Source organism: Salmo salar, chromosome ssa05 (genome assembly GCF_905237065.1).
Source record: "Salmo salar chromosome ssa05, Ssal_v3.1, whole genome shotgun sequence".
NCBI lineage: Eukaryota > Metazoa > Chordata > Actinopteri > Salmoniformes > Salmonidae > Salmo > Salmo salar.
In genome coordinates, this window is record NC_059446.1 from 79,384,453 (window position 1) to 79,402,806 (window position 18,354).

Consider the following 18,354-nt stretch of genomic DNA (forward strand, 5'->3'; position numbering starts at 1 on the left):
ATCCATCCACCTGACAGTTGTGGCATATCAAGAAGCTGATTAAACAGCATCATCACCTTGCGCTGGGGACAATAAAAGGCCACTCTAAAATGTGCAATTTTGTCAAACAACACAATGCCATGTTTTGAGGGAGCGTGCAATTGGCCTTCTGACTGCAGGAATGCCCACCAGAGCTGTTGCCATAGAATTGAATGTTCATTTCTCTATTATAAGCCACCTACAACATCATTTTATAGAATTTGTCAATAGTTTTAGAAAATTTGTCAGTAGTCCAACCTGCCTCACAACCGCAGACCAAGTGTATGGTGTTGTGTGGGCGGGCAGTTTGCTGATGTCAACATTGTGAACAGAGTGCCCCATGGTGGCGATGTGGTTATGGTATGGGCAGGCTTAAGCTACAGACAACGAGCACAATTGCATTTTATCAATGGCAATTTGATACCGTGACGAGATCCTGAGGCCCATTGTCGTACCATTCATCCTCCGCCATCACCTCATGTTTCAGCATGATAATGCACAGCCCCATGTTGCAAGGATCTTTACACAATTCCTGGAAGCTGAAAATGTCTCAGTTCTTCCATGGCCTGCATACTCACCAGACATGTCACCCATTGAGCATATTTGGGGTGCTCTGGATCGACGTGTACGACAGTGTGTTCCAGTTCCTGCCAATATCCAGCAACTTTGCACAGCCATTGAAGAGGAGTGGGACATCATTCCACAGGCCACAATCAAAAGCCTGATCAACTCTATGCCAATGAGATGTGTTCATGCATGAGGCAAATGATACTGACTGGTTTTCTGCTCCACGCCCCTACCTTTATTTTAAGGTATCTGTGACCAACTGAAGCATGTCTGTATTCCCTGTCATGTGAAATCCATAGATCAGAGCCTAAGGAATGTATTTCAATTGACTGATTTCCTTATATGAACTGTACCTCAGTAAAATCTTTGAAATTGCTGCATGTTTTGTTTATAATGTTGTTCAGTATAGTAAAAACGTGTTTTGTAAGCCTATCAATACTTACACTCCTCATATTCTCTGTCTTGTCCTCAAGAGCAATTACTAACAATTAGTCACTAAACCTAGGGTTATGTGTGAGAGGCCGATTACCATAGAGTGAACAAGATCTGACGAATGGCTTTCTGACAGGTCAATACAGAGTGGTGAACTAACGTGAAAGCATCTATTTATCATTTTGAGAGTATGTGGTGGGTACGAAGCACAGGATATTTCAAGTGTGGCAGTTGTAAACTAATTTAAAACGACAGTCACCAGAGGGCAGTATTGTCAAGTTAGTGATAGTGCTGCGCGCAGCAACACCTCATTGAAGAAGAGGGTGCATCTGAAGTGATGCGGGAGCCAGTGAAATAATCTTTGGGACTGTTCTCCAACCGTCTTTCATAAAGAGGAAAGGGGGAGACACAACTACATTGAACGTCAAGAGGGCAGGTTCCTCTATCGCTGCTGATATAAACAATGGATTGAGAATGGGGTTTGGCTCTCTGTGTGGTGAAGTCATCTCTCTTAGCCGAGTTTGCTCAAATCGGAGCCTTTGAATTTGAAAAGTTTTTTTTTGTCACCATCACTGGTTTGGGATTATTTTTGTTCATGTTTTTATAAGGTGAGTTTAGAATCAATGACAAAGTATTTGCATAAACATGCATTGAAAATTGTTGATATTGAACATATTTTAATAATATCTGTTATAGTGCACTTTGTTGATCAAAATGTTTCTGATGATGGAATTCCCCCAGTTTTACATAGGCCTAGTTTATTATGTGTGACACCTGCCTGTAGATTCTCAAGGCTTTTTTTTCAAGGTTGAATAATTGACTGTTTGTAGGAAAGGCTACATCGATCAAAGCTTTTGCAAGTGTTGCAGGAAAATGTGTTGGTAACAGTAATTCAAATATGTCCAGCAACACTGAGGTCATATCTACCTGTCACCGTACCTGCTCTTGCCAATCTGCGTTATTACGCAACTGAATTCAGCTGTGGAACCTGGTGGGGTTTTATTTCATCTGTATGAAGTTATGAGCATCCTTCATTCACCCTGAATGGATTAACAGGGCAGGGTCGTTCTGGTTTCCAGTCACCTAATATAAACAGGGATGGTTATCTGATGTAGTTTGTGCTGCAGGTCACTAGGGTACCCAGCTAGCACATAATGTTCTAAGAACCATATGTTTCTTAGTGCTTGGCGAGAGTGGGGTTGTCCTACGGTTATTTTGCATACAACCTTCCCATAACATTTCCTCTATTCAAAGTCATGTTCTCAGAATGTTCAGAGAACGTTAAGAAACAACGTTCTTCTGTGGGAATTTCAGTACATAAGCATAACGTTTTCTGCAGGTTTCCTCGTGGTTCTATTTAAATTCATGTTCTCAGAGAATTATGAAAACTTTCCATAAAAACCACAAGAAAACATGAGTATAGTTCAAAGAACGTTCAGAGAATATTATTTTAAAACATATACGTTCTGTTCTCAGCATCAACAAAACTCTCTCTATCCCCTATCTGGTTAAGTGAGTTCAGGTGTGTTGGCCTCACCCACTAATTGGCCACATCTGATCTTAATGAGGGCTTGTTTCCTTTGACATAGGGTCTGTTTGAATAGACTAAAATGAACAGCTTTGTATGAGTAAAAAAAACATGTCATGCTAGCTCCATCCTGATGGTGCAGTCGACTAATTTCATGGATAAAGAGCAGAAGATCATAGGTTTGAATCTCACAATAATAATAAAAAAGTAACCTTTATTTAACTAGGCAAGTCAGTTAAGAACAAATTGTTATTTACAATGACACCTGCCAAACCAGGGCGACACTGGGCGAATTGTGTACCCCCCCTGTGGGACTCCCAATCATGGCCGGTTGTGGTACAGCCTGGATTCAAACCAGGGTGTCTGTAGTGACACCTCTAGCACTGAGATGCAGTGCCTTAGACCGCTGTACCACTCGGGAGCCCAATGCCATGCCATGCCACAATAAAAATACATGTGTTTTTTTTTTATTAATGCCTAAGCAAATACATTTCCATGTGTCTTATCTGTGCTTGGACTTCAAAACAGTTCAACTAAGCTAGCAGTCTTATTGAAACATGGCCTCAGAACGCTATTTAATTACCTTCAAATAACCTATAATTTCTGTTCTCAGAACATTAATAAAACCTCCCAGGAAAACTTTCAGGGAACCATAGAAAAATGTTCTCAGAACCTCCCTACAACCTAAAAATGTACATTCCCAGAACAGGAGAAATGTTCACTTCTGTTCTGTGTTTAAATAACTTTCAGTTTTAATGGTCAGGAAACTTTTGGCTTTGTTCCCAGAATCAATAACGTACATTCCCACAACTTCCAAGGAACTAAATTTGCTAGCTGTGTATGCTATTTGAAAAGCAGGGGAATATTTTATATAGGAGAAATTTTTTTCACTAAAATGTTGCGAAACTGGTCAAAACGGCAGTTGTTTGAGAAAGTTTGAAAAACACGTGGTAGTGCAGTTAGTAAAACTGCTGTAACATAAGTTCCATACTGAATAAACTGTCTCCGCATTTGACAAGCAGAGAAGTAGAGGAAGGTTTTAATCCAAAGTATTTTTGTCTAATTCTTTGGTTTAGTAGTCAAAATGATAGTTGTTTGGTAATGAATGAATCTGCTAACTTCTGACATGATTTACAGAGGCATGAAAGACAGGCGATGGGTTACAAAAATGGCTCTAGTTACAGATTGGTAGCCCAAATTTGAAATCCGACTTCGTATTTGAAAAGCAGAGAAGTAGGGGAATATTTTATATAGGAGACATTTTTTTTCACTAAAATGTTGCGAAAAGGGTCAAAACGGCAGTTGTTTGGGAAAGTTTGAAAAACACGTGGTAACATTAGTAAAACTGCTGTTATGTTAAGTTCCATACTGAATCAACTGTTTCCGCATTTGACAAGCAGAGAAGTAGAGGAAAGATTTAATCCCAAAATATTTTTGTCTAACTCTTTGGTTTAGTGGTCAAAATGATAGTTGTTTGGAAATGAATGAATCTGCTGACTTCTGACATGTTTTACAGTGTCACGGCTGTCGTAGAGAGGGGACCAAAGTGCAGCGTGTTGATAGTTCCACATTTTATTTACTCTGTGATACTCATGCAATACATCAAAATCACTGAATAGACAAAAAACAACAAACCATGACGCAGAGGAGAACTAACACTACTCACAAACAATCACCCACAAAACCCAGGAAGAAAAACCCCTACTTAAATATGATCTCCAATTAGAGGCAACGAGGACCAGCTGCCTCCAATTGGAGATCTACCCAAAAAGCCCCAACATAGAAATAGAAAACATAGAAAACCACCCAAAACACCCCCATCACGCCCTGACCTACTCTACTATAGAAAATTACATCTTTCAAGGGTCAGGACGTGACATACAGAGGCTTGAAAGACAGGCGATGAGTGATAAAAATGGCTCTAGTTACAGATTGGTAGCCCCAATTTGAAATCCAACTTCATATTTGAAAAGCAGAGTAGGGGAATATTTTATATAGGAGACATTTTTTTCACTAAAATGTTGCGAAACTGGTCAAAATGGCAGTTGTTTGAGAAAGTTTGAAAAACACGTGGTAGTGCAGTTAGTAAAACTGTTGTAACATAAGTTCCATACTGAATAAACTGTCTCCGCATTTGACAAGCAGAGAAGTAGAGGAAGGTTTTAATCCAAAGTATTTTTGTCTAACTCTTTGGTTTAGTAGTCAAAATAATAGTTGAGGCATGCAGATGCTAGCTTTGTGATTCGAACTACCAACCTTTCAGTTACTGGCCCAATGCTTTTAACCACTAGGCTACCTGCCACCCTGTTGCACTTCCCTACTTTAGTCTAACATCTCTCCCAGTCTTTCAATAGAACTATTTTTCCTGATCAACACCCTGAATTTGAACCAAGAACAGTGCTTGACTTAGGCAGGAGCTCACCGGAGCTGTGTACTGGCACCTCAACATTTCTACTGCTTGATCTCCTGTTCCTCTTATAGAATACTAGCTCAAAAGTATTTTAGGGCTCCTGCTCCTAAATATAAACATGAGTACCGGCACCTATTTCAGTCCAAGTCAAGCACTGACCAATAATCGAGATTGACACAAAAAATTGCTTGCTTCTAAAGGCATGTAAAATAATAATAATACTACTACTTTTTAAATAAAGACCTGTAGCTTACACACATGTAGGCATTAGCAAAAAATATAGTAAATTGATCAAGAGAATTATACCTAACCAAATGATCTTGTCTGATCAAGTGCAGCTGCATGCCTACAGACAAACAGTTGTTCAGAGAGAGAGAGAGCGGTTAGAGGGAGTTCCCCCTAAAAGAAGCCAACAAGGAACTGACAGTGATGTTCTATGAATATGCAAATACACCTGAATCTCTCTCCTGTGAGTGGCAGAAAAACATAGCTGATGTGTTATTGACAGCTGAGTCTAACTCATACTGCTCATGTTGATAGCATTCACAGGAGGTTGACGGAACCTTAATTGGGGAGGACGGGCTTGTGGTAATGGCTGGAGCGTAACGAGTGGAATGGTATCAAATACATCAAACACATGGTTTCCACATGGTTTCCAGATGTTTGATGCCATTCCATTATCTCCGTTCTGACCATTATTATGAGCCGTCCTCCCCTCAGCAGCCTCTTGTGATGCCTTTCCATTCCGTCCTACCCTGGCTTCTGTCTGTGTCTAAATTAATTAAGGCAACTCATTAATTCTCTGCCATTTTAAAAAGAATGAAGAGCTGGGATTTACCTTGTTAGCACTGACATGTGTTGGTTAACCTGATGAGCTGACCACTGTTAAATAAATAATGACATTCATTGGAAAGGTAAATGAATGGATATCCAACTAATAACACACGCTTCCCTTTTGGTCTGCCTCTGAGAGCACGTATGAGAAATGACTGACTGCTGCACACTGACTGCTGTATGATTCATTGTTTTCAGGTTTAGCGTGAGAGGTGTTCTGTCACTGCCTTCTGTTTCCATGAGTAACGAAGAGGCATTTTTATCATTGAGAGAAATCGGCTTACTGAAACCAGGACGTCTTGAGGCATCACTTCAGACTGACAGTGACATGTAGACTTAAAATAAACTTGCCAAAAAGTTCATCCCCCCACAAATGTGTCCTTCGCCTTGCTGAGAATTCCATCACTACAGACAGAGAGTCCGAGATGATCCCCCCTCATGTCCCTGCATCTGGTTTTCAGTGGCTAGGGTGAAATTCAGAAAGTATCCTTTCACCTGTAATTGAGCTGAGGGACTTATGCTTTTTCAAACCCTATAGCTCTGGAGTGCTGCGGATTGTGCAAGCTTTGGTTTCAGTCCAGCACTGACAGAACTGATTCAAAGGTTTTTATCAGAAGTGTTTGAATACGGTGTGTTAGTGCTGGGCTGAAGCAAAAGCATTCCTATAGTTTGACACTGTCAGAGTGAGCAGGTGTTGTAGAGGAGCTGTAACATTCTACCAGTGGGAGTGACATGTTGAACGTAGTATCTACCCACCGGTGGAAGCTGCTGAGGAGAGGATGGTTTTCATGTGTTTGATACCATTCCATTCACTCCATTCCAGCCATTACACGCCATTCCAGCCATTTTTATGAGCCGTCCTCCCCTCGACAGCCTCCATTGGCACTCACCTCATTCTGACACCTCGTTGAATGACAACACACAACCCACCAACACCAGGCAGGGACATTCCTCTCTCCTTTCATCTGAAACTGATCCAAGCTTTACTTCTAAAGTTGCTTCTGAACCCATTATCCTCCCCAATGATTAAATACGCAGCGTAAGAGACAGGCCTTTGTTAGTGGAACCACGTTTGAATCACATGGACGGGTTCATTCATCACTCATTCAGTGAAAGGGTAATTACTAGCGTCGAAATTTTGCTTAACTGGGTTCAAAAATATGCAGTGAGCTGCAGGGATTTCCAAGGAACTCAGGATGCAGTTGTATATTTGTCTGTTCTCCTGGCATGACACGTAGAAGTGGTGGTCAGGGGTGGAAATGGAAATCAACTCCACGCCTTTCACAGTACAGTACAACAGCAGAGGGTTTGGTAGCAAGGTGTGTCTGACGCTGTGGGAGTTTGAGAATGAAGGTTGGGAAAAAAAGGGGATCCCTTCCCCTTGCTTCCATGGCAACTGTGAAATATACAGACCACATTCGAGTCAGAGCTCATTATGCAATGAATAGTTCAAGTTCATAGTAGCGTCCTGATTATCTGCAAAGAATATGCTAATTGTAACAAATGGGTACATTTCTTCCGGTATAAATATTGCCCAATCCTTAACCCCAACATCAGTCAGGGAATGCCTCTACCCCCCAGGGTGTTGACACAGGCAATAAGCAGACCCATTTAGTGTCTATTCCAATGGAGCATGGAGGTTAGTGTGAGTGGCAGCTCATACTCCCCCATAACATTCTCACACCATCAGTCCATCTCATCAACCATGAGAATAAATGATGTCATCCCCAGCCCTGAGCCTCAGGCATCATGGGTAATGAGAGAGGAAGGAGAATGCGTAACATTCAGATGATTGACGTTTGTATTTCAATCGTGTTTTGAAATGATATACTGTAATCAGATTATGTTGGGTTTGCTGTGAATAACATCTGATATCCTCCAGGATTACTGGCCTCCTGGCTCAGGAAGTGGAGCTGAACAGGAGGGAAATGATACTGTAACTGACTGGCAATAATGTGACAATGATAATGCATTATCCAGTGCCAGGGGGAGGGATACAGGTGCAGGATCTTAATTGGATCACTCTGTTGTAGGAGAACTTTCCAGGAAATGTAAAACTTGTAGTTTATTCAAGGTTTAAAATGTCAGATTTGATTTGCCCAAATGAAAAAAAATAAAACATTTCCATTAACTATAATCCACATAGTAATACACATTTCCTGTTGCTGCAGGATTATTTTCCTGCTGTACATAACTGTCTCAAATGAAGATCCTACATCTGTACCTGACTTAGCGTGGGTAGCCTATAGCTCAGTTGATATTCTGACGTCTGAAAGAAGGAACATGGAGCAGATAAAGTCATTCCTCATGCCCAGATCACACTGAGCTGCTGGGCGTCAAGCAGGCAATGGAAGGATATCCTGCTGGATTCCAGCAAAACCTCTCCAATCCACTGGGATTTCCCGCTCATGTTGTGGAGATGAACCTAAAGCCTCTGTGAGACCTGACCAGGGGGAGTGCTGCTCATCGCCAGGCCGAGAGTGCGATGGCAGGAGACAGGCAGAATGGGATTTACACAGTACGGCTCTGGAAATGAAACATTAGACATGACATTCATTTAGCAGACATTCATATCCAGAATGGCTATTGCCATTATGTCCGCTGGACTTCCAGAGTAGATTAGCTTCCCTCGATGAAGGTCAATGTGTTCAATTGAGTTGTGCTTCTTTGTTCTTGATCTTTCTTCTGCTATTGAACACCATGGTGCCGGCAACAGCCAGTGTTCTGTCTGTAATACGTTGCCATGGTGCCTGCATCAGCACTTTTATGAAGCCTGCTGTGACAGAGAGCAGCAGCACATCCAGTCACAGCTGTTAACAAAGCCTTTACAGGTTGCCACTGTCTGAGGTCAGGGGTCTAATGCACGGACACATATACATTAACACACACACACACACACACACACACACACACACACACACACACACACACACACACACACACACACACACACACACACACACACACACACACACACTTCAACAGTATGCACACATATACATCCATAATCCCACATACTGTATAGACAAATACACACACCTGCGTTTACAACCATAGAAGCACATTGCTACAGGCGTGTCCTAGAATAGAGTTGGCTCCTGCAAGTAGCCTACTTGAGCAGAACAGAAATAGCATGGGCCTCAGCCAGAAAAAAACCCACAGTTCTTGAAAAATCGACCAGAAGTGCAGGGGAGTCAGGGCGTCGGTGCCGGTCTGTTCATTATTTATTTTTGGGTCATTTAGCAGACACTCTTATCCAGAGCGAGTGCATTCATTTTAAGATAGCTAGGTGAGACAACAACACATCACAATCGTATCAAGTACATTTTCTCTCAACAAAGTATCTATCAGCAAAGTCAGTTCCACTGGGAAAATATTTGTTGTTGTTGTTGCTTATTGACTCACTGTCGTTCACTAGCTGTGCACTTGTCCTGTGTATGTGTGTGAAGGGATGGTTAATATTGATATGCTGGCAATGTGTATGCCTGGGAAAGAGTTTTCATGGGTTTACAGTATGTAAACATGGCTGTTCATTTAGCTGTAATGTACGACCCTGTCAGCTGGTTAGGGAGCTTCTGGTGGCTGGATGATGGATGATGGAGGACGGAGGTTTTGATGGATGAGCTTCAGTGGTGGTCTGTGACATTTAAGATGAGGGAGGATGATTATTTTTTTTACGAGCATGGCATTTCTATTACAGCATATTGGATGACTGTCATTCAAATTCCATTCACCCAGCGCAATGTAACATCGATAGGTTTAGGCTACTACATGATACTCTAATTACCCCCATACCCATCATGAGGTTGCTACAACCTAGCCTATGAATTAAAGTTTACAACATAGGTGCACAGTTCGAGATAAAAATTGGAGTAATCAAGGTGTCCGACAATGACACATTCAATACCACCTTGCACACTCTTGCCTGCATCTAGCTGATCTAGGGTGTATTCAGTGGTCCAACAGTTGCAAACGAGAGTTTCTATTGGATAATTGATGGACTGTAGGTGATGAATAGATAATCAGTTTTCAGATATTCTGATGCCCACTAACGGTGTACCTATGGTTTGTAAAAATCCCTCAGGCAAGAAGAGCAGATTTCCTAGAGGCTGTGGTGTCCGATCAATTTTCTCTGTCTCTCTCTCTCTCCCTCTCTCCCTCTCTCCCTCTCTCTCTCCACGGAGCGTTTAATTGCTCAGGGATCGGTCGGTGGGACTGTTATTCTGCGATGTCGCTAGCTATTAGCCTGTCAGGCTAAATCCAATTACTCAGAGAAGGACACTTTGATTAGAACACCACATTCTCTATCAGTTTCAATGAAAAGGGAAGTGGAATCTTCTGTCCACGTCTGCTTCCCCAGGGCTATATAGTGGTGGTAACCCTGTCTGTTTCCCCAGGGCTATATAGTGGTGGTAACCCTGTCTGTTTCCCCAGGGCTATACAGTGGTGGTAACCCTGTCTGTTTCCCCAGGGCTATATAGTGGTGGTAACCCTGTCTGTTTCCCCAGGGCTATACAGTGGTGGTAACCCTGTCTGCTTCCCCAGGGTACAGTGGTGGTAACCCTGTCTGTTTCCCCAGGGCTATATAGTGGTGGTAACCCTGTCTGCTTCCCCAGGGCTACAGTGGTGGTAACCTTATCTGTTTCCCCAGGGCTACAGTGGTGGTAACCCTGTCTGTTTCCCCAGGGTTATACAGTGGTGGTAACCCTGTCTGTTTCCCCAGGGCTACAGTGGTGGTAACCCTGTCTGTTTCCCCAGGGCTATACAGTGGTGGTAACCCTGTCTGTTTCCCCAGGGCTATACAGTGGTGGTAACCCTGTCTGTTTCCCCAGGGCTACAGTGGTGGTAACCCTGTCTGTTTCCCCAGGGCTATACAGTGGTGGTAACCCTGTCTGTTTCCCCAGGGCTATACAGTGGTGGTAACCCTGTCTGCTTCCCCAGGGCTATATAGTGGTGGTAACCCTGTCTGCTTCCCCAGGGCTACAGTGGTGGTAACCCTGTCTGTTTCCCCAGGGTTATACAGTGGTGGTAACCCTGTCTGTTTCCCCAGGACTACAGTGGTGGTAACCTTGTCTGCTTCCCCAGGGCTACAGTGGTGGTAACCTTGTCTGTTTCCCCAGGCTACAGTGGTGGTAACCTTGTCTGTTTCCCCAGGGCTACAGTGGTGGTAACCTTGTCTGTTTCCCCAGGCTACAGTGGTGGTAACCTTGTCTGTTTCCCCAGGGCTATACAGTGGTGGTAACCTTGTCTGTTTCCCCAGGCTACAGTGGTGGTAACCTTGTCTGTTTCCCCAGGGCTACAGTGGTGGTAACCTTGTCTGTTTCCCCAGGCTACAGTGGTGGTAACCTTGTCTGTTTCCCCAGGGCTACAGTGGTGGTAACCTTGTCTGTTTCCCCAGGGTACAGTGGTGGTAACCCTGTCTGTTTCCCCAGGGCTACAGTGGTGGTAACCTTGTCTGTTTCCCCAGGGTACAGTGGTGGTAACCCTGTCTGTTTCCCCAGGGTTATACAGTGGTGGTAACCCTGTCTGTTTCCCCAGGCTACAGTGGTGGTAACCCTGTCTGTTTCCCCAGGGCTATACAGTGGTGGTAACCCTGTCTGTTTCCCCAGGGCTACAGTGGTGCTAACCTTGTCTGTTTCCCCAGGGCTACAGTGGTGGTAACCCTATCTGTTTCCCCAGGGCTATACAGTGGTGGTAGCCCTGTCTGTTTCCCCAGGGCTATACAGTGGTGGTAACCCTGTCTGTTTCCCCAGGGCTACAGTGGTGGTAACCCTGTCTGTTTCCCCAGGGCTATACAGTGGTGGTAACCCTGTCTGTTTCCCCAGGGTACAGTGGTGGTAACCCTGTCTGTTTCCCCAGGGCTATACAGTGGTGGTAACTCTGTCTGCTTCCCCAGGGCTACAGTGGTGGTAACCTTCTCTGTTTCCCCAGGGCTACAGTGGTGGTAACCCTGTCTGTTTCCCCAGGGCTACAGTGGTGGTAACCCTGTCTGCTTCCCCAGGGCTACAGTGGTGGTAACCTTGTCTGCTTCCCCAGGGCTACAGTGGTGGTAACCCTGTCTGTTTCCCCAGGGCTACAGTGGTGGTAACCCTGTCTGTTTCCCCAGGGCTACAGTGGTGGTAACCCTGTCTGTTTCCCCAGAGCTACAGTGGTGGTAACCCTGTCTGCTTCCCCAGGGCTACAGTGGTGGTAACCCTGTCTGCTTCCCCAGGGCTACAGTGGTGGTAACCCTGTCTGTTTCCCCAGGGCTACAGTGGTGGTAACCTTGTCTGTTTCCCCAGGGCTACAGTGGTGGTAACCCTGTCTGTTTCCCCAGGGTACAGTGGTGGTAACCTTGTCTGTTTCCCCAGGGCTATACAGTGGTGGTAACCCTGTCTGTTTCCCCAGGGCTACAGTGGTGGTAACCCTGTCTGTTTCCCCAGGCTACAGTGGTGGTAACCCTGTCTGTTTCCCCAGGGCTATACAGTGGTGGTAACCCTGTCTGCTTCCCCAGGGCTACAGTGGTGGTAACCCTGTCTGTTTCCCCAGGGCTATACAGTGGTGGTAACCTTGTCTGTTTCCCCAGGGCTATACAGTGGTGGTAACCCTGTCTGCTTCCCCAGGGCTACAGTGGTGGTAACCCTGTCTGTTTCCCCAGGGCTACAGTGGTGGTAACCCTGTCTGTTTCCCCAGGGCTACAGTGGTGGTAACCCTGTCTGTTTCCCCAGGGCTACAGTGGTGGTAACCCTGTCTGTTTCCCCAGGGCTATACAGTGGTGGTAACCCTGTCTGCTTCCCCAGGGTACAGTGGTGGTAACCCTGTCTGTTTTCCCAGGGCTATACAGTGGTGGTAACCTTGTCTGTTTCCCCAAGCTATACAGTGGTGGTAACCCTGTCTGTTTCCCCAGGGCTACAGTGGTGGTAACCCTGTCTGCTTCCCCAGGGCTACAGTGGTGGTAACCCTGTCTGTTTCCCCAGGGCTACAGTGGTGGTAACCCTGTCTGTTTCCCCAGGGCTACAGTGGTGGTAACCCTGTCTGTTTCCCCAGGGCTATACAGTGGTGGTAACCCTGTCTGTTTCCCCAGGGCTATACAGTGGTGGTAACCCTGTCTGTTTCCCCAGGGCTACAGTGGTGGTAACCCTGTCTGTTTCCCCAGGGCTATACAGTGGTGGTAACCCTGTCTGTTTCCCCAGGGCTATACAGTGGTGGTAACCCTGTCTGTTTCCCCAGGGCTATACAGTGGTGGTAACCCTGTCTGTTTCCCCAGGGCTACAGTGGTGGTAACCCTGTCTGTTTCCCCAGGGCTATACAGTGGTGGTAACCCTGTCTGTTTCCCCAGGGCTATACAGTGGTGGTAACCCTGTCTGTTTCCCCAGGGTACAGTGGTGGTAACCCTGTCTGTTTCCCCAGGGCTATACAGTGGTGGTAACCCTGTCTGTTTCCCCAGGGCTACAGTGGTGGTAACCATGTCTGTTTCCCCAGGCTACAGTGGTGGTAACCCTGTCTGCTTCCCCAGGGCTACAGTGGTGGTAACCTTGTCTGTTTCCCCAGGGTTATACAGTGGTGGTAACCCTGTCTGTTTCCCCAGGGCTATAGTGGTGGTAACCTTGTCTGTTTCCCCAGGGCTACAGTGGTGGTAACCCTGTCTGTTTCCCCAGGCTACAGTGGTGGTAACCTTGTCTGCTTCCCCAGGGCTACAGTGGTGGTAACCTTGTCTGCTTCCCCAGGGCTACAGTGGTGGTAACCTTGTCTGCTTCCCCAGGGCTACAGTGGTGGTAACCTTGTCTACTTCCCCAGGGCTACAGTGGTGGTAACCTTGTCTGCTTCCCCAGGGCTACAGTGGTGGTAACCTTGTCTGCTTCCCCAGGGCTACAGTGGTGGTAACCTTGTCTGCTTCCCCAGGGCTACAGTGGTGGTAACCTTGTCTGCTTCCCCAGGGCTACAGTGGTGGTAACCTTGTCTGCTTCACCAGGGCTACAGTGGTGGTAACCTTGTCTGCTTCCCCAGGACTACAGTGGTGGTAACCTTGTCTGCTTCCCCAGGGCTACAGTGGTGGTAACCTTATCTGCTTCCCCAGGGCTACAGTGGTGGTAACCTTATCTGTTTCCCCAGGGCTACAGTGGTGGTAACCTTGTCTGCTTCCCCAGGGCTACAGTGGTGGTAGCCTTGTCTGCTTCCCCAGGGCTACAGTGGTGGTAACCTTGTCTGCTTCCCCAGGGCTACAGTGGTGGTAGCCTTGTCTGCTTCCCCAGGGTACAGTGGTGGTAACCTTGTCTGAATTAACGAGCTGCTGTTGTCTTCTGATCCATAATATCACTTTCTTTCGATGAGTTATTATCAAGCCAAGAGCTTGGGACTATAAGGTTCTATCTGCATATTGGTTAGATTTATGTTATTGACATAGCCTTGTTCTGTTCAATGTTCTCTACCTATACAGTACACTAAATACCCCACAATTCATGTTGTTACGTTCAAAAGAATAGAAGATAAAAAATAGCTGACACCATTCAAACCAATGAGGGTTTGGAACTTCAATGCCAATTATCTCAGAATCATCTTTTTGCAGATAGAACCTAGTCCTAAGCTCTCAAAGGGATATAAGAGATAGCCTATCACTGCACAAGTAGGAGATCTGGTATTAGTCCATTTAGATTTTTTTTTTTTTTTTCACCTTTATTTAACCAGGTAGGTCAGTTGAGAACATGTTCTCATTTACAACTGCAACCTGGTCAAGATATAGCAAAGCAGTGCGACACAAACAACAACACAGAGTTACACATGGAATAAACAAACAAACAGTCAATAACACAATAGAAAAGTCTATATACAGTGTTGTGCAAATGAGGTAAGATAAGGGAGGTAAGGCAATAAATAGGCCATAGTAGTGAAATAATTACAATTTAGCAATTAAACACTGGAGTGATAGATGTGCAGAAGATGAATGTCCAACAGAGATACTGGGGTGCAAAGGAGCAAAAAAATAAATAACAGTATGGGGATGAGGTAGTTGGATGGGCTATTTACAGATGGGCTATGTACAGGTGCAGTGATCTGTGAGCTGCTCTGACAGCTGGTGCTTAAAGTTAGAGAGGGAGATATGAGTCTTCAGCTTCAGTGATTTTTGCAATTCGTTCCAGTCATTGGCAGCAGAGAACTGGAAGGAAAGACGGTTAAAGGAGGATTTGGCTTTGGGGGTGACCAGTGAAATATACCTGCTGGAGCGTGTGCTACAGGTGGGTGCTGTTATGGTGACCAGTGAGCTGAGATAAGGGGGGACTTTACCTAGCAGAGACTTATAGATGACCTGGAGCCAGTGGGTTTGGCAACGAATATGAAGCGAGGGCCAGCCAACGAGAGCATACAGGTCGCAGTGGTGGGTAGTATATGGGGCTTTGGTGACAAAACGGATTGCACTGTGATAGACTGCATCCAATTTGCTGAGTAGGGTGTTGGAGGCTATTTTGTAAATGACATCGCCGAAGTCAAGGATCGGTAGGATAGTCAGTTTTACGAGGGTATGTTTGGCAGCATGAGTGAAGGATGCTTTGTTGTGAAATACGAAGCCGATTCTAGATTTAATTTTGGATTGGAGATGCTTAATGTGAGTCTGGAAGGAGAGTTTACAGTCTAACCAGACACCTAGGTATTTGTAGTTGTTGACATATTCTAAGTCAGAACCGTCCAGAGTAGTGATGCTGGATGGGCGGGCAGGTGCGGGCAGCAATCGGTTGAAGAGCATGCATTTAGTTTTACTTGCATTTAAGAGCAGTTGGAGGCCACGGAAGGAGAGTTGTGTGGCATTGAAGCTCGTCTGGAGGTTAGTTAAGACAGTGTCCAAAGAAGTGGCAGAAGTATACAGAATGGTGTCGTCTGCGTAGAGGTGGATCAGAGAATCACTAGCAGCAAGAGCATCAAGAGCTTGATTGGGATCATCACTTCACATCTCACGGATCTCATTTACCTTGACGGTCTAATTGGAGGGTTGAGATTAATTAGGTGATTACTGGACAGGAAAATGCTATCATATCCTGTCTGGTGTGCTCATCAAATCAGCATGGGATAATTAGCAGCAGTTTGACAGCTGTGGGGGCGGAGGGGCTTCTAAAGGAACAAAGAGCCCTCGTGATAATCAAGTTTCCTGAATGTAGTGTTTGGGGATGTTTGTGTGTATTTGTGAATAAAGTAGAGGAAGTCTGTGTGTGCGCGCGTGCGTGCCTGCGTGTGCTGAATGATGAGTGACGTCTCCCTGTAATCACTGTGATATGTGTGTTTGTCTCCCTCGCAGAACACTCGCCACACACACACACCATGAGCAACATCTATGAGTCTGCGGCCAACACCCTTGGTCTGTTCAACAGCCCGTGCCTGGCCAAAGTGGAGCTGCGGGTGACCTGCAAGGGAATCTCAGACCGAGACGCCCTGTCCAAGCCAGACCCCTGTGTCCTCATCAAAATGCAGTCCCACGGACAGTGGCTGGAAGTAAGTGGCCTCTCACTCTGTTCTGACAAGTAACTAACATTGCAGTACCAGTCTTATTACAATTTGCAATATAAGAACCATCTTCAAAGTTAACAGTGGTTTAATGTTTAAGGGTCAGTTGGAGGATATGTCCTGTAGATGGTTCTGTTCAATCCTAAATCCCCGCAGGGCTCTCTTTGGTGAGATAGATCTCAAAAGGTGATTACAGATTACTACATGGACTTTCTGAAGAGTTGGAGATACAGGAAAAAGTGTAATTATTCTGTATGTCAAATCAAAGACATTGGCTTGCTAACGGACTGAGAGATTTCCTTCTCTTACTATCCCTTATGTGTTTTTAAATGTTGATTTGGTTCACCTCAAGGATGTGGAATATACAGTATTACCAGCTATGAGGTTTGCCTAGTAAATGTATATGAATTTCTGAATGCTTCACCAAATAAGCAAGAGGATTCTGTCAAAAGAGATATTTATTCCCCGGAAAAGCATTTGCATAATGAAGCTATTTGCTGAGTAAAGAAAAAAGAAACCCATAAACGTCTTAATCAATGTGTTTACCAAACCAAAATGAGGTGCCAATCAACACTCCAAAACTGATGATTGGACATTACATCCGTGTTACATTTTACATTTTAGTCACTTACAATTAGTGCATTCACCTTAAAATACAGTGCCTTCAGAATGCATTCACACCTCTTGACTTTTCCCACATTTTGTTGTGTTACAAAGTGAGATTAACATGGATTTAATTGTCATTTTTTGTCAATGAAGGCTACAGTGGAACGAGGGCTACAGTGGAATCATCTTTGCACACTGGGATTATACAATATTTGCACATTATTCTTTAAAAAATTCTTCAAGCTCTGTCAAGTTGGTTGTTGATCATGGCTAGACAGCCAGTATGCACAAGAGGTGTCTGATTTAAGTCAGACCTAGGCCACAGAGGAACATTCAATGTTGTCTTGGTACGCAACTCCAGTGTATATTTGGCTTTGTGTTTTAGGTTATTGTCCTGCTGAAAGGTGAATTTGTCTCCCAGTGTCTGTTGGAAAGCAGAATGAATCAGGTTTTCCACTAGGATTTGTTCTGTGTTTAGCTCTATTCCGTTTCTTTTTATCCTAAAAAAACTCCCTAGTCCTTGCCGATGACAAGCATACCCACAACATGATGCAGCCACCACCATGCTTGAAAATATGAAGAGCAGTATTCAGTGATGTGTTGTTTTGGATTTGCCCCAAACATAACACTTTCTATTCAGGACATAAAGTTCATTTCTTTGCCACATTTTTTGCAGTTTTACTTTAGTGCCTTATTGCAAACAGGATGCATGTTTTGGATGCATGCCACGGAGCACCCTGGCAATTAGGTTAGTATTGTGGAGTAACTACAATGTGGGTGATCCATCCTCAGTTTTCTCCCATCACAGCCATTCAACTCTGAAGCTGTTTTATAGTCACCATTGGCTTCATGGTGAAATCCCTGAGTGATTTCCTTCCTTGGAAGGACGCCTGTATCTTTGTAATGACTGGGTGTATTGATACACCATCAAAAGTGTAATTAATAACTTCACCATGTGCAAAGGGATATTCTGTGTCAGCTTTTTGACATTTTTCCCTATCTACCAATAGGTGCCCTTCTTTGCGAGGCATTGAAAGACCAATCTGGTCTTTGTGAATGAATCTGTGTTTGAAATTAATAGCTTGACTGAGGGACCTTACAGCTAATTGTATGTGTGGGTCCATGCAACTTATTATGTGACTTGTTAAGCAAATGCTTACTCTTGAAATGATTTAGGCTTACCATAACAAAGAGTTTGATACTCATTGACTCAAGCTAGGTGAGACAACAACACATCACAATTGTGTCAAGTACATTTTCTCTGAACAAAGTATTTTAGGAAAAGAGAAGGAAAGAGAAGGAAAAGAGCCCTGTTAGAGTTATTTCAGATACTCTTCAAAGAGGTAGGGTTTCAGAAGTTATCGGAAGATTGGCAGGGACTCCGCTTTCCTGACTTTAGGGGGAAGCTTGTTCTGCCTGCCAAGTGACCATGACAACAAAGCAGATGGTTGATCTCTCTATTTGTCCCTTAATCCAATTATTCCAGTTT

General features: G+C 44.5%; 1 protein-coding gene across 2 annotated transcripts in view; it reads left to right on the forward strand.

The window, feature by feature from the left end:
• Nucleotides 1-1,392: 1,392 nt before the first annotated feature.
• The window catches only part of LOC106574842 (copine-4), a 101,367-nt gene continuing 84,405 nt past the window's right edge, over nucleotides 1,393-18,354 (forward strand). For both annotated transcript variants that reach the window (XM_045719060.1, XM_045719061.1), the window contains exons 1-2: nucleotides 1,393-1,625; nucleotides 16,054-16,247. In XM_045719060.1, the coding sequence (XP_045575016.1) occupies nucleotides 16,077-16,247 (171 nt within the window). In that variant the 5' untranslated portion in view covers nucleotides 1,393-1,625; nucleotides 16,054-16,076. The remainder of the gene's footprint in view (nucleotides 1,626-16,053; nucleotides 16,248-18,354) is intronic.